The sequence below is a fragment of the Acipenser ruthenus genome, chromosome 34 (assembly GCF_902713425.1).
Source record: "Acipenser ruthenus chromosome 34, fAciRut3.2 maternal haplotype, whole genome shotgun sequence".
Taxonomy (NCBI): Eukaryota; Metazoa; Chordata; class Actinopteri; order Acipenseriformes; family Acipenseridae; genus Acipenser; species Acipenser ruthenus.
This window is the reverse complement of record NC_081222.1, coordinates 11,328,237-11,343,063: the sequence shown is the minus strand read 5'-3', so window position 1 is coordinate 11,343,063 and position 14,827 is coordinate 11,328,237. Positions and strand designations below refer to the sequence as shown.

The 14,827-nt window shown below is 46.8% G+C and overlaps 1 protein-coding gene across 6 annotated transcripts in view; it reads right to left on the bottom strand.

Moving 5' to 3' along the window:
* The window catches only part of LOC117402148 (phospholipid phosphatase-related protein type 5-like), a 35,495-nt gene that overhangs the window by 12,545 nt on the left and 8,123 nt on the right, over window positions 1-14,827 (bottom strand). For 5 of the 6 annotated variants that reach the window (XM_059007163.1, XM_034910549.2, XM_034910547.2 and 2 more), the window contains 3 exons: window positions 13,205-13,393; window positions 4,664-4,784; window positions 3,455-3,705 (listed from right to left, as the gene is read on the bottom strand). In XM_059007163.1, the coding sequence (XP_058863146.1) occupies window positions 3,455-3,705; window positions 4,664-4,784; window positions 13,205-13,393 (561 nt within the window). The remainder of the gene's footprint in view (window positions 1-3,454; window positions 3,706-4,663; window positions 4,785-13,204; window positions 13,394-14,827) is intronic. The other variant, XM_034910550.2, reaches the window with a different exon arrangement.

Genomic DNA, 14,827 nt, shown 5'->3' with positions numbered 1-14,827 from the left:
GATAAAATAAAGATTTATTTTAAAACCTGCATGTTTAAGACCGACAGTATAAAGGGAATGGCTGTGGAAGACTGGGTTATTCTGTGAGCTGCAATCACTTCAAATCAGTTTATGAAAAAACCAAAACATCTCACTGAAAAGTAGCAGAGAAGCCGAGTCCTGCTGCATTTTGACTGTACTTGTTTCCACCAAAGACTCCAGGTAGATTTCAGTCTTTCAGGGCTATTTGATATGACTTTGGCTCCCATTAAGCTTCAATGTTACAGTTTAGTTTTCCTGTAATATGACTGATCCTAAGCTGGGGTCATGACCTCATACACAGACAGTAACAGCTCTGCTCTGTTTAGTTTTTCTTCTCTTGTATGCAAACATTATGCCTCGAGTCAATGTGACCCGTGCTGTTTACTCATGCAGATCTGTATGTGTGCACAAAGGAAAATGCTTTCACCTGGTTGTTTCTTATTCTTGAGTTACTGTTCTGTCTGGAAATGGCTGCTGTTGACAGCAGACACGTCTCTAAACAGTCTAGTAGTCAGTAGAGACTCGTTTGCTCTACAAGTTACAGCAGCACTCTCATAAAGAACTTCAGGAAACAGTAGCAAGTAATTATTCTGGTTACCATGGATCCTCTTCTGAGGAGACCCTGACCCTGAATCTGCTAGATAGATATATAAAAAACAAATATCTTTCAATTGGGGATTAAACATTATTTCACATTTACTGTGGGACTAAGTAGTATATAATAAAAAATAACACGTCTTTGCGAGGTAAAAAAGAGCTGGGTTATTTAATAATAAACCTGACTGCCACTGAGTCAGCGTGCAATTGCAACTTAATACAATAATACAAGCAGGGATAAGTGATGCAGATGTGTCAGGCGCTGGATGTGAGTTTATAGGTGATGGCTTTCCTAAACGAATATTCCTGCTAAGCTAAAAGGAGGTGTTTTCAGGTTGAAGGAGGCAGTCCTGTTGCAGTGTGAGAGGTGTGGTGTGTACCACGGTGTACACTGATGCAGTGTGAGAGGTGCGGTGTGTACCACGGTGTACACTGATGCAGTGTGAGAGGTGAGTGCGTACCACGGTGTACACTGATGCAGTGTGAGAGGTGGGGTGCGTACCACGGTGTACACTGATGCAGTGTGAGAGGTGGGGTGCGTACCACGGTGTACACTGATGCAGTGTTAGAGGTGAGTGTGTACCACGGTGTACACTGGGTGCGTACCACGGTGTACACTGATGCAGTGTGAGAGGAGCGGTGTGTACCACGGTGTACACTGATGCAGTGTGAGAGGAGCGGTGCGTACCACGGTGTACACTGATGCAGTGTGAGAGGAGCGGTGTGTACCACGGTGTACACTGATGCAGTGTGAGAGGTGCGTGCGTACCACGGTGTACACTGATGCAGTGTGTGAGGTGCGGTGCGTACCACGGTGTACACTGATGCAGTGTGAGAGGTGGGGTGCGTACCACGGTGTACACTGATGCAGTGTGAGAGGTGGGGTGTGTACCACGGTGTACACTGGGTGCGTACCACGGTGTACACTGATGCAGTGTGAGAGGTGGGGTGTGTACCACGGTGTACACTGATGCAGTGTGTGAGGTGCGGTGCGTACCACGGTGTACACTGATGCAGTGTGAGAGGTGGGGTGCGTACCACGGCGTACACTGATGCAGTGTGAGAGGTGGGGTGCGTACCACGGCGTACACTGATGCAGTGTGAGAGGTGGGGTGCGTACCACGGTGTACACTGATGCAGTGTGAGAGGTGGGGTGCGTACCACAGTGTACACTGATGCAGTGTGTGAGGTGCGGTGCGTACCACAGTGTACACTGATGCAGTGTGTGAGGTGGGGTGCGTACCACGGTGTACACTGATGCAGTGTGAGAGGTGGGGTGCGTTCCACGGTGTACACTGATGCAGTGTGAGAGGTGGGGTGCGTACCACGGTGTACACTGATGCAGTGTGAGAGGTGGGGTGCGTACCACGGTGTACACTGATGCAGTGTGAGAGGTGGGGTGCGTACCACGGTGTACACTGATGCAGTGTGAGAGGTGGGGTGCGTACCACGGTGTACACTGATGCAGTGTGAGAGGTGGGGTGCGTACCACGGTGTACACTGATGCAGTGTGAGAGGTGCGGTGCGTACCACGGTGTACACTGATGCAGTGTGAGAGGTGCGGTGCGTACCACGGTGTACACTGATGCAGTGTGAGAGGAGCGGTGCGTACCACGGTGTACACTGATGCAGTGTGAGAGGTGGGGTGCGTACCACGGTGTACACTGATGCAGTGTGAGAGGGGCGGTGCGTACCACGGTGTACACTGATGCAGTGTGAGAGGTGGGGTGCGTACCACGGTGTACACTGATGCAGTGTGAGAGGAGCGGTGCGTACCACGGTGTACACTGATGCAGTGTGAGAGGTGGGGTGCGTGCCACGGTGTACAGTGATGCAGTGTGAGAGGTGGGGTGCGTACCACGGTGTACACAGATGCAGTGTGAGAGGAGCAGGGCGGACCACGGTGTACACTGATGCAGTGTGAGAGGGGCGGTGCGTACCACGGTGTACACTGATGCAGTGTGAGAGGTGGGGTGCGTACCACGGTGTACACTGATGCAGTGTGAGAGGTGGGGTGCGTACCACGGCGTACACTGATGCAGTGTGAGAGGAGCGGTGTGTACCACGGTGTACACTGATGCAGTGTGAGAGGTGGGGTGTGTACCACGGTGTACACTGATGCAGTGTGTGAGGTGGGGTGCGTACCACGGTGTACACTGATGCAGTGTGAGAGGTGGGGTGTGTACCACGGTGTACACTGATGCAGTGTGAGAGGTGGGGTGCGTACCACGGTGTACACTGATGCAGTGTGAGAGGTGGGGTGCGTACCACGGTGTACACTGATGCAGTGTGTGAGGTGCGGTGCGTACCACGATGTACACCGCTGCAGTGTGAGAGGTGAGTGCGTACCACGATGTACACTGATGCAGTGTGAGAGATGGGGTGTGTACCACGGTGTACACTGATGCAGTGCGAGAGGTGGGGTGTGTACCACGGTGTACACTGATGCAGTGCGAGAGGTGGGGTGCGTACCACGGTGTACACTGATGCAGTGCGAGAGGTGCGGTGCGTACCTCGGTGTACACTGATGCAGTGTGAGAGGGGCGGTGCGTACCACGGTGTACACTGATGCAGTGTGAGAGGTGCGTGCGTACCACGGTGTACACTGATGCAGTGTGAGAGGTGCGTGCGTACCACGGTGTACACTGATGCAGTGTGAGAGGTGCGTGCGTACCACGGTGTACACTGATGCAGTGTGAGAGGTGGGGTGTGTACCACGGTGTACACTGATGCAGTGTGAGAGGTGCGGTGCGTACCACGGTGTACACTGATGCAGTGTGAGAGGTGAGTGCGTACCACGGTGTACACTGATGCAGTGTGAGAGGTGAGTGCGTACCACGGTGTAGACGGCCGAGTAGACACTCAGAGCTGCGTCCTTGGAAGGGAAGGATCTGCGGGCGGACGCCACCACGCCGGGGTTGCCAGTGCAGGGCCGTCGATCGGTGATGTACTGCAGGGCAGATTGGCAGCCCAGCGCTGTGTAGTTGGGGCGACATGCCGTCAGGAAGTGGGGCGCCTGGTTCCCTGTGACCACCTGACCAGCGTTGGCGAAGATCGTGGTGGTGAAGAGACCGAATGAGTAAACTCCTGAGAGGAGAGAGGAGAGAGGAGAGAGGAGAGAGGGAGGGGGGATGGGAAGAGAGGGAGGGGGAGAGGGGGAGAGAGGGAGGGGGGTTGTGGAGCGAGGGAGGGGGGAGGGGGGAAACAGCAGAGGAGAGAGGGGAGAGGAGAGGAGGGAAGACAGGAGGATGGAGGAAAGGGAGAAGAGGAGACAGAGGAGAGGAGAGAAGGGATAGTTGAGGAGACCGAGAGGAGGGAAGACAGGGGGGATGGAAGGAGACAGTGAGAAGGGGAGGAGAGGAGAAAACAGAGCGGGGGAGGAGCCAGAGGAGGGAAGGAGATAGAGGAGTAGGTTTGGGAGGGGATAGGAGAAATTCGAATTTGGAAATTGGAAGGATGGAAGTTGGAAATGGGAGCAGGTAGGAGGGAGAAATAGAGAAAGATAGGTGAAGGGAGATAAAGAAGAGTATTAACACAAACTGAACTCCCTTCTAAAGTATTATTTATCTTTTTATGCCTCTTGAAATGCTGTGTAGAGTTCAAAGCCTTTATGTTAAATGCAACAATTCTGTGTTCTCCCTGCTGCTCTGTAATTGCTGTCTTGTACTGAATGCAGTTTTCTCGTTCTAAAGCACTGCAGTCTGCAAGGAACAACAAACTAGGCACAGCACAGCGGTTTGCATTACAGTGCCACAGGACAACCCAGCATTGTTTTTATATTTTCCAGACTAAACTTGGCAACTTTTCTGTCCCTCCAGTCCAGGGCAGGCTTGAGGCACGGAGACTGAACTGCTCTCTCATCCCCTAAGAGAAAGGGTGCTCCCTCTATGTGTGGAAACTCAGATTCCCAGTGCTTGTGAATTGAAATCTCTGTGGATTAATAAAGAGGAAAGCTCTTTCTCTCTGTCTCCAGTAGTACTTCCATCCCAGCTTTTGCGGGCACCACAACAATTCATTCAGAAAAAAGAAATTAAACGCAACATACCTAGAAAGCGCACAATTCTGCGCAGCAGGGGATTGAAATAGCAGCAATCTCCCGTTGCAATGGTCTTTTCACGAGCAGCGTCCGATCTGAGAAAAAAGGCAGACAGTTCTCCGGCCAAAATCTAAAACAAAACAACATGACATTTCATTTTAAGAACACAGAGCTTGCAACATAATTCCACTAAATCTAATATGTATTGGCTTGCTCAGTGCTATCTAGGGACCAATTATTGTCTTGTTCTCCCTTGTAGGCAACAACATGAAGCTAGTTTTAAACTCTACCCTGGTGAGGTGTGACATGCCCTGTGGAGGGGGTACAGTGGAGGTGTACCTGCGTGGATCACGTTTCACACATCTTTTGCATATATCTTGAAGACCGCTTATCCAGTCATGAAACTTGGTACAGTAGTGTAGCTTCAGTTCTTGAGAATATCCGAATCTGTCTGTCTGTTTGTCCGCCCGTCTGTATGCCACACTTTATTTCGGCAGGGATCTGGAGATTGCGATTAATCAAATACTGCAACTGGAGGCCAGGCAGCACAGGGGCCATGAGAAATGCTTCATTTCTAAAGTGATTTCAATTGGCTTGATATTTCCATTCTCCACACTGTCAGTGTCCTGCCTCTCAGAGTTGAGACATGTGCAATAACACACATTCAGACAAGCTCTGTGCCTCCTTCTCTTATTAACAGAGATGTTAATATTTCAACAAGCCTGCAGGTCAGTACATTATGAGATACATAAATTATATTTCGCTATAAATTACAAGCACCTGCTCTCTCATAGACTGAATTTCAGGCGGGGAATATTCAACTCCTCTCTCTCTCTCTCTCTCTCTCTCTCTCTCTCTCTCTCTCTCTCTCTCTCTCATCCTCTCTCTCTCTCTCTCATCTTCTCTCTCTCTCTCTTCTCTCTCTCTCTCTCTCTCTCTCTCTCTCTCTCTCTCTCTCTCTCTCTCTCTCTCTCTCTCTCTTCTCTCTCTCTCTCTCTGAATCCAGAATGGTTTTGCCAAAAAAACAAACAAACCAACCAAAAAAAACGCCTCTTCTCTCCTTTCCACTCCTATTACTTTTTGGTAAAGGAAATGTTAGTATCTTCAAACCCCCCCCCCCCCCAAAAAAAAAAAAACGAATGCCGTTTTTTTTCACCGCACAAACCACCCCCATTCTCTCCTTCTCGCAACTCTCCATTTCGTCCGTCTAGATACAGGCTTTTAAATTGATAAAATAAAGAGGGAGGGAGCCAAGGTGGGTGCGGTATGGTGGTCTCTCTCTCTCTCCCCCCCCCCCCTCTCTCTCTCAAGTTCAAATTATTTATTACCATGAGAAATCAAACAAGTACTGCCAAGGATGAGACATGAAATAAACCGAAATGACATTTGTGAGTCGGGCTTGTCTGCTGTGAGTCTCTGGCCCTCTGGCAGGACGCTACAGACTGTGCAGCTGCCACTGCTCCAGAAAGAGCAGCAGTTTCTCCTCTTGGCTCTGGAGCAGAAAGCCCTGTACTGTGTCTGTCTCTATTCTCTCTGAGCTGCGAGGGGAGCCTGACTGTAGCCGGTGCCATTGTCTCTACCCTTTCATGAGCTCTCATTCACATAAAAATACACCAAATTTAACTGTGCCAGTATTACCCCGAAGTAATGCACATGTAGGGACCGCTCAAAAAAACCCCAATTAATTATGAATCATGAACTATAAAAATAAGCCGCGCTCTGCTGCCGCACAAGGGCCCGCAGGGAGTGGAGATTTTTCCATTAAAGCATTAGCTTGTGGTAACTAGCAGGCCCTTCTCTGACCGGACTCGGAAGGAGCTGTTTAAGAAGGGGATTACTGGAGCGTGTTCGAATCGCAGGTGAGAAAGGGGGTCACACACTTAAAGTTTTGCGGAGCGTGACCAAGGCATCTTCCATGGCCACCACCATCCCCGGATCTCAATCCAGTTGAGCACGTGTGGGATGAACTTGAACTCGTCACGCTTCTCTGCGTGAGACATTAAAGAATGGATGGATCCCTCGAGACTCCTTCCAGCACCATGTGGAGTCTGTGCCACGACAAGGCTGAAAGCTGAAGCCTATCCACAGGTAAGGGTTTTTAAAACCTGCCCCTTTAAAGAAGCAGCGCACAGACAGAAGTGTCTGTTTATAGAAAGCGTGGGCTGATTTCTAACATTTCCACTAACGAACGCCAACTCGAGCCTGCTGCATGGAGATGTGTGTCGATAGCTTTTCATTTCAAATACAGACTCCCCCCCCCCCTCCTGGTGTGTGTGTGGGTGGGTGCTAATATTTGTGGGTGTGCATTTTAATTGTGCACTGTCAGGTAAAGACAGTGGTATGCAGTGAAGCAACATGCATGGTAAAGTTTAGGGACTCTGCAGTGCTTTTCAGCTGCTCAGAGAGCTGCTCAGCTAACACAATAATTCAGAGACAGATGTTACCTGGGTTTATATAGCAGTGGTGTAGTCCAGGAGGAAAGCTGTTCCGGTACTATAGGCAGCAGTGCTGTAGTCAAGCCAGAACATAACAGGCAAGCTAAGTCACATGACTCCCATCTCCCGCACCCCTGCCTGATTCAGTCAGAGCATTAGGAACTTCTTCTTTAGACACTGCATCGACTACGACTGTGGACACCAACAAAGCTCTTCCCGGAATACAGTGAAGAGGCTACCTTATTAAATACAAGAATCAGATACATGCATCACCTATTACATGTGTTACTACTGCAGAGGTTCAGTATACAAATATAACATGAATTCATATTGTAATTCTCGTTTAAGAACATCCATATTTTAGTGGCGTTCCAGTACCGACAAGGTTTAGGGCTACACCACTGTGCCTCATTACAGCAGGTTAAAGAAAGTTCTTAGTTTGAGTGCCTTATTTTCATTCCTCTTCAGTGTCTGGGGAGGGGAGGTCACAGCACTCTACGGTGCTGCAGTCAGTGTGGGAAGCAGCTTCACGGTAACAGTGACAGGAAGGAAGGCATTGAAATTGACAAGAATACAAATTCACTCGGCATACGTTTTTAAACAGGAGTGCCATCTTTAAATAACGCGAGAGTGTTCGGTATGCTGTTGAGCTTTATGAGATGTGATAAACAATGAAAGATGATGCTGGTGAACGACGGCACTCCCATTAAACAATGGATGCCGAGTAGGAAAAATGACCTTAAAATGAGCAAAACTGCACAAGTGGACCTGCAGAGGATTCAGTAGACATGGGGGGAAAGAATGTGCTGCAAATTATTCTTATTATTTGGCAGACGCCTTCATCCAAGGCGACGTACAGCTGTTACAGGGCAGTACAGGGTTACAATGTTGTAATAGTTTTGGTATTAGAACTCATTTCTTTATGTTATTTTCTGCAGCAAACACACTGAGGAGCGGAGTGTGGTGCTTGGGCTCAGGAATGTGAAGGGGGACTCTGCATGCAGTACGGGAGGGTGAATCTCACTGATAAGAGATTCACAAGAATGTCTCGGTGCTGGTTTGGTTGTGTTACCAGGCTGAATACTTACAGCCACGTTGAATATAGAGGAAGGAGGGGTCAGAAATGACGCCACTACAACGGCGTGTGTTGAAAGTTATAAAACCGCACTGAATGTATTTCTCGATGCTCAGAGTGATCTCGCTGTAGCCCAGAGCATGCGGCTCTGTCCATTTAAAGTTATTCTTTTCTGAGCTATATAATATATTTGACGTGAATAATATTGTTCATCAGTTTTATCTTTCCTTACATAGGATTACAACAACTTAGATCTACAGTGACACATTAGCAGTGCAATAGTGCATCAGCTGAGGATCCAGTAACGTGGTGCTGAGGTCAGGTGAAGACAGTGCAGAGCAGGAGGGGCGGATCAGGAGATCTACAAGAGCAGTCTGAACAGGGGGTCTTGAGGGAGCGACGGAGCAGTCCTAAAGCAGGTTCCAGCTCAGAGAGGCTGGGGAAGGAGCGGGCACGGGAGGATGGAGAGGGGAGGGAAGGCATGACCAGTCAGCTGTAGAGGGGGAGCAGAGAGGGCGAGATGGGGTGTAGGGAGACACGAGGGATTGGAGGTAGGAGAGGGCAGCGTGGTGAAGAGAGCGGTAGGCAAAAACAAGGGTCTTGAATTCAATGCAAATATACCAGTAGTTCCATTAAAGGCGAAACAACTTCCTGAGGAAATGTATCATTTCTGGCCGTCAATTCCCACCTTGCAGACCCTTGTCCTTTGAATCAGGTTTGTGAAAATTCAGCATGTACCAGAGCATGCGAGTCGGTACCAGACAGACAGCATGCGGCTGGGTCATTGTACTGTGCAGTGTGTCTTCCAAATGCAATGTCTGCTGGTGGCTCTGCTAGCTGGGGTTTCTTCAGCGTGATACACTGGGGTTAGAGTGGGAAGTAAAAGACTTTTAGAAGACGCTGCATAAAAGCAGCAACGACTCCTCTGCTCGCTGTCAGCTTCGAGTCTCACACTCTACCCTCCTGTGAATCACACTGCCAGCGGTGCAGACAGACAGAGAGTGCAGAGTGTGTTTGAAGCAATGCAGACAGATAGAGAGAGTGCAGAGTGTGTTTGAAGCAATGCAGACAGACAGACAGTACAGAGTGTGTTTGAAGCGGTGCTGAAGAGGTGACTTAACTCATCATACAACCCTAAACAGTATAGATAAACCCAAGCCACTAATTTAAATTAAGCACAGAGAGCATTAATGGAAGCCGAGTAAAGATGAGAGCACAACAGAAGACAGGAAGCACTTTTATACACAGAGAGCTGCAGATGACTGGAGCCTGCCAGATGAGCACTTAAAAAAACAATTGGATTCTGATTATTACTGTTAAATCGTGTGTCCGACAGGATGAAATGGATCAGCGCTACTGCTGCAGAGGGGTTTGTTCCTCTCCCTTCCTCTAGTAAACCGATTTATCCATGACCAGCTGGGGAGAGCGTTAGGTGCAACATTACCTATTTATACATTTAATTTGCAATCCGAAAATGTGTTTAATTCCTTCTCCCTTCTGCTGTGGGAGAGAGCAGTGATGAAGCTTTCTACAAGGAAAGACAACATGTGAAAAATAACAGGAGAGTGTGAGGGAAGGTAGGGAGAAAGTGGCAGTTCTATTAGCTATCAGGATAGTATTACTGTCCAACCTTAAACCCAGGCTTCCTAGCAGTGAATTAGCCTGATATTGATTCTAAATCGAAGCAGATCACACAGCTCTGTTATAGTGTCTATATCCAATCTGTATCTACGAATAACTTGTTTTTGAGATAGATCTAGAAATTTCTAACAGGGACGAAATATTCTCGGTTTAGGGTTGGGTGGTTTTTTTCCTCCTCTCTTCCCTCTTTCATCATCTTGCCTTTCTTTTATACTTTTGATATGACATCATTTTTATTTCCCTTTCCTTAGCATCATGTCTGCAGTGAATTGTGGGATTGTAGTCCTGGGCAAGATGCAATCTCTGATTAAACTCGGCAAAGAACTACAAATCCCAGTTTCCACAGCGGTGTCTCTTGAGTTAGGGTCAAGGACAGGTCATGTTTATGTGATGAATCAATTGCATTTACTAGTTTACAGCCTCAGTGCAGCAGTAAAAATATCAGCGCCCAGGAGGAGAGGGAAACGGGCTTCCAATCGGCTTTTAAAACACTCAATGCAAAAGTTACTTGCCGTTGATTGGTATGCAAAGGTGAGGGAAGGACAGCTGTTCTTGTTTTGAAATCAACACATTAATGAATGGATTTATTTAATACCTGCCGACAAATACTTCTTAAAGGTAATTACTCGGGAAAATAGTGCATTTACACTAATTAAGCCAGACTCACAGTTAGCTGTTTCCATTCACCCGCTGGCATTTATGTTATGGTGAGGAATTGTGTAGAATTTCCATTGTGTGTTTGTGAAAGAGAAGACACTCTTTACAGATTTGATGAAGTCTGATGTAGTTGTGACAGAAAAGATCCAATAGGGACATGATGATAATAATATCGCGTTTATATATTATTTACATATATGCTTGAAGTCTTCACTGAAGCGTTAAATGCAAAGTGCATTCAGTCTGCAACTTCAAGCCTCTGTAAACTGTGGCCAAATGTTTCTCATCCCCGACAATTTTAGGAATGAGACAATTTAACAAAAAAAACAAAAAAAAAACTATATGAACATAATTTTAGATTTTTTATTTAACATCAAATAATCAAAGAAACTACAAAATTATGTTGCAAAAGTCTACCGGAAGCTGTGATAGTAATACAGTATTTCATGTTAGATTTAGAAACGTCACATTTTTCCATTTGTCAGTTTTTCGTCAAGTATATGGAAAACTACACAGCGGTGCGTAATTCAATATGTTAACGTAACATTATTCAGCAGGTTTCATTCGACTTCATGAAGCAAAATATGTTCATTCTATAGGATGATGCTAAACTTTTGGCCAGAGCTGTAGGTGCTTCTCAATCCACAGATTGGTACAGCCGACCCCCCAACACCCCTCCAGGAATGACAAGTGGTGTCCCAGGCCAGCGGGATCCAGGTGTTACATGCTGAAGAATCCCTTTGATCCTGCGCTCTCCCCCTTAAGGAATCGCTACCCTCTTGCAGTCTGTGATCTGGGCTCAGTTCCAGTAACAGAAACCATTCCAGCTACAAGCGCACACACTGACTTGCAAGTCTTTTTCTTCTGCAGATTGGAAGCAAATCCAAAGGTTTATTTTTCGGTTTGGCTGCAGACGTGCGTAGGAATTTGATTTTTAACCCTAAAAGCTATTTACATTAAAACGTTGTCTATTTAAAGATCTTGCAACATATTTTCTAATAGTAATAATAATAATAATACACAGCTTTTTTGATTCCTGTTCTAATTCCTGATAGTTTCTATTGATGCATAGTTTCATAGTTTCCTAACTAGTTTCTGTAAATAGCTTTGGATAAAAGCTAAATGATTAATTAATAAATAATTTCAACTTTAAAAAAAACGTTTTGTAGGGATTGTAAAAGTTATTAAGGTAAGCCAATATTTGAAATGTTCTACTCCAAATGATCTCCAGTGACAATTCATTCCACTGCAGTGGCAATGCTTCTGTACTGAGGGTCAGAACAAGGCAGCTGCAATGGGACGAGACTGGCAGAGTGGGACCACAGTGGAAACGTGTTCATACGTCACACAGGACAGCGATGCAGAGCAATACGGGAGACTATTGTCTCATGATGATTGCACAGAAAGAAAAACGAAATGTCATTTTTATAAAACTCAAATTGTGGGATACCTGCTGTGAATTGCAAGAGACACTTACTAGGTAGCCACTGGTATATTAGATTCCTTTGCTGGAGTTTAAATATATGTTTCTGTGATGCAATCATTCGGAGTGGTTCTGTCGCTCCCCCGGTGAGTCATTTCTCTGAAATTGACTATTTTGCAAATCTTAGCTTGAAGTCACACAGGATCAAAGTTAAAGCCGGGCTGCCTTGCAGAATTTTATGTACAAGTCTACAGAGAAGAGAATCAAAATGATTATTCTTTATGACCACCCTTTCACTTAGGGGGTGAGGGAGGGAGCAGTCCAGTCTCCATGCCTCAAGTCTGCCCTGGTCTGGAGGGAGCACCCTTTCTCTTAGGGGGTGAGGGAGGGAGCAGTTCAGTCTCCATGCCTCAAGCCAGTCCTGGACTGGAGGGAGCACCCTTTCTCTTAAGGGGGTGAGGGAGGGAGCAGTTCAGTCTCCATGCCTCAAGCCTGCCCTGGTCTGGAGGGATCACCCTTTCTCTTAGGGGGTGAGGGAGGGAGCAGTTCAGTCTCCATGCCTCAAGCCTGCCCTGGTCTGGAGGGAGCACCCTTTCTCTTAAGGGGTGAGGGAGGGGGCAGTTCAGTCTCCATGCCTCAAGTCTGACCTGAACAGTTAAGTGAGTTTCAATGTCCATTCTGTCATGTTTTCCCATGACCTTTTTTTCTATTTTATATATATATATAGATAGATAGATAGATAGATAGATAGATAGATAGATAGATAGATAGATAGATAGATATCCCAGCTTCTTAAGGCAGCAGTTGGACAGATCCCGGTGGGATCTCTTTATAATAAACCCTACTTGAACCATTAGCAGACCAAAGCATTACATGCACTGGAGACAAAACACAAACGGAACGAAGACAGCACAGCAGTGGTCCTAATAGCTGGTACTGATAGTGTCCTGTGGTCCTGCAATGGGTAACCAGCAGCATGTACTGACTGATACCATTGATAAGACCAAATATGATAACCCATTGGATCCATACCACTGCCCACTAGAACAGAACCCTGTTGCTGGAGAGTTACCGCTTTGATGCCAAAGTCAATTTGCAAAATGTCAACACTGAGTCTATAAATATACGGGCAAGAATTTTTGAGGATCAGACTTCTGTAACTTAGAACCACGAAAATGTTCTATTTAAACACATGCTGGGTCCCCATTCACACCAGCCTCTGTTCTTTCACAAAGCGACGGGGGGGTTTGTATTATGGTAATCATCATAATGGGACTAACAGGATGACAGATACAAAGACACACTGATGCTGGTCTTACCGTGACTGCTGGTATTGCTGTGACCAGGGAGTAGACCAGCACAGGCGGCACTCTGCTGCTCTCTTCAGGACCAGGGTAGGGCTTGGAGAACGTCTTGTCGTAGCAGAAGAAGCCTTGAATGTGAACGGGGAAGGTGTCGGTGTATTCGAAATAGTACGCCAGCAGGATGGTGCCAGCCATTATGACCAACTGAAAATAAAACATGATGGTCTGCCGTTAGGAGAAACAAGAGAGAGGAAACACCACCAAAAAAAAAAAAAAAAAAAAATCCCAAATATGAAGCAAACAAAAGACACAAAGGAGAGCAGGCGGAGATGGAAAAGGAAGGAGCGAGGTAAAGAACGATGCCAGCACTCTCTCAATCTCTCTCTCTCTCTCTGCTCTGTGTGTGTGTGTTTTTTGCCTTCATGTTTCTCACGCTTCACAGCACATCGGATTGATGGATTGTATGTGCTGGGGGCAGAGAGAGAGAGAGAGAGAGAGAGAGAGAGAGAGAGAGAAAGAGAGCGAGCTGTGCTCAGTTTAACAAAGGCTGTCAGGAGGTTGCTTTGGAGAAACTGGCAAGAGGGTGGCGGGGGGGGGGGGGGGGGGGGTGGGACTTAGTCCTCAAAGCTAGAGGGAGAAAGGCATCCATAACCTCAAAACACTCAATCAGAAGGTAAAACGACTGAGGAATCAGAGGCTGTTAGTATCGTCCGTCTCTCTGTTTCTTCCAGGTGTGAAATGTCTTTAAGCAAAGAGGAAAGACAGTCAGCTGGCCTGATTGAACAGAACATCCTCATCGGTGTAACACGTGATATCGAGGCACCTTGAGGACCGGATAACTATAATATTTCAAGTAGATTTTTAATAGAGAACATAAGAAAATATACGAGTGAGAGGAGGCTCTTCAAAATCTGTTTCTGTTTCAAAGCTCTTTTCAAAGTTACAGTGCCCGAAGTCATCGCTCTAATGCGGTACGCGGTGTGTCAGGTCGTGGATCGGAGGAGACGTGATTGACCTAGCTATCGCAGGGGGCGTTTGAGGGTATGACAGGGGGTGTGATGTAATCTGTTCCTTTAATGTGGTTACTGAAAGGACCCGTTTGGGAAATGGAAGTAATTAATTACAGTGAGTTTTAAGTGTTCTGTTTGTTTCTAACTGTCTGTGCTAACCTCCGGAAGGTGCAGCTAAACCACCAGCAATTAAACCCGAACTCCACTTCAACATTGTACCCGAATAAACCTGTAAATCACTTTCACTAAGAGCACTCACTCTGGACTTGTGACCGTGTTGTGTTTGTGTGGGTCTTGTGGGTCTTGAGCCAGGTATTATTATTTGTCGGCAGATAAAGAGCTGCTTTTTCACCGTGAACTGTCTTGTGTCTATAATTCCTGAGCACTGCAAACCACTTTGCCACAAAGAGGTAAAAAAAATGGCCTTCAAAACCGCCTTGTAACAAAGTGCATTGGATTCAAATGCCTGCTTCTTCCCCCTAAATCAGTCCTCCTTTTGGTTCCAATTCTACCAACGGCATGCCAGTCTAGCTGCCCTTGTGCTACCACTGCATCAGAGACAGTACAGGACCATGGTACTGCCACTGTAGTGCCACTGCATTGCCATTGAAGATGATTCGGAGAGGAG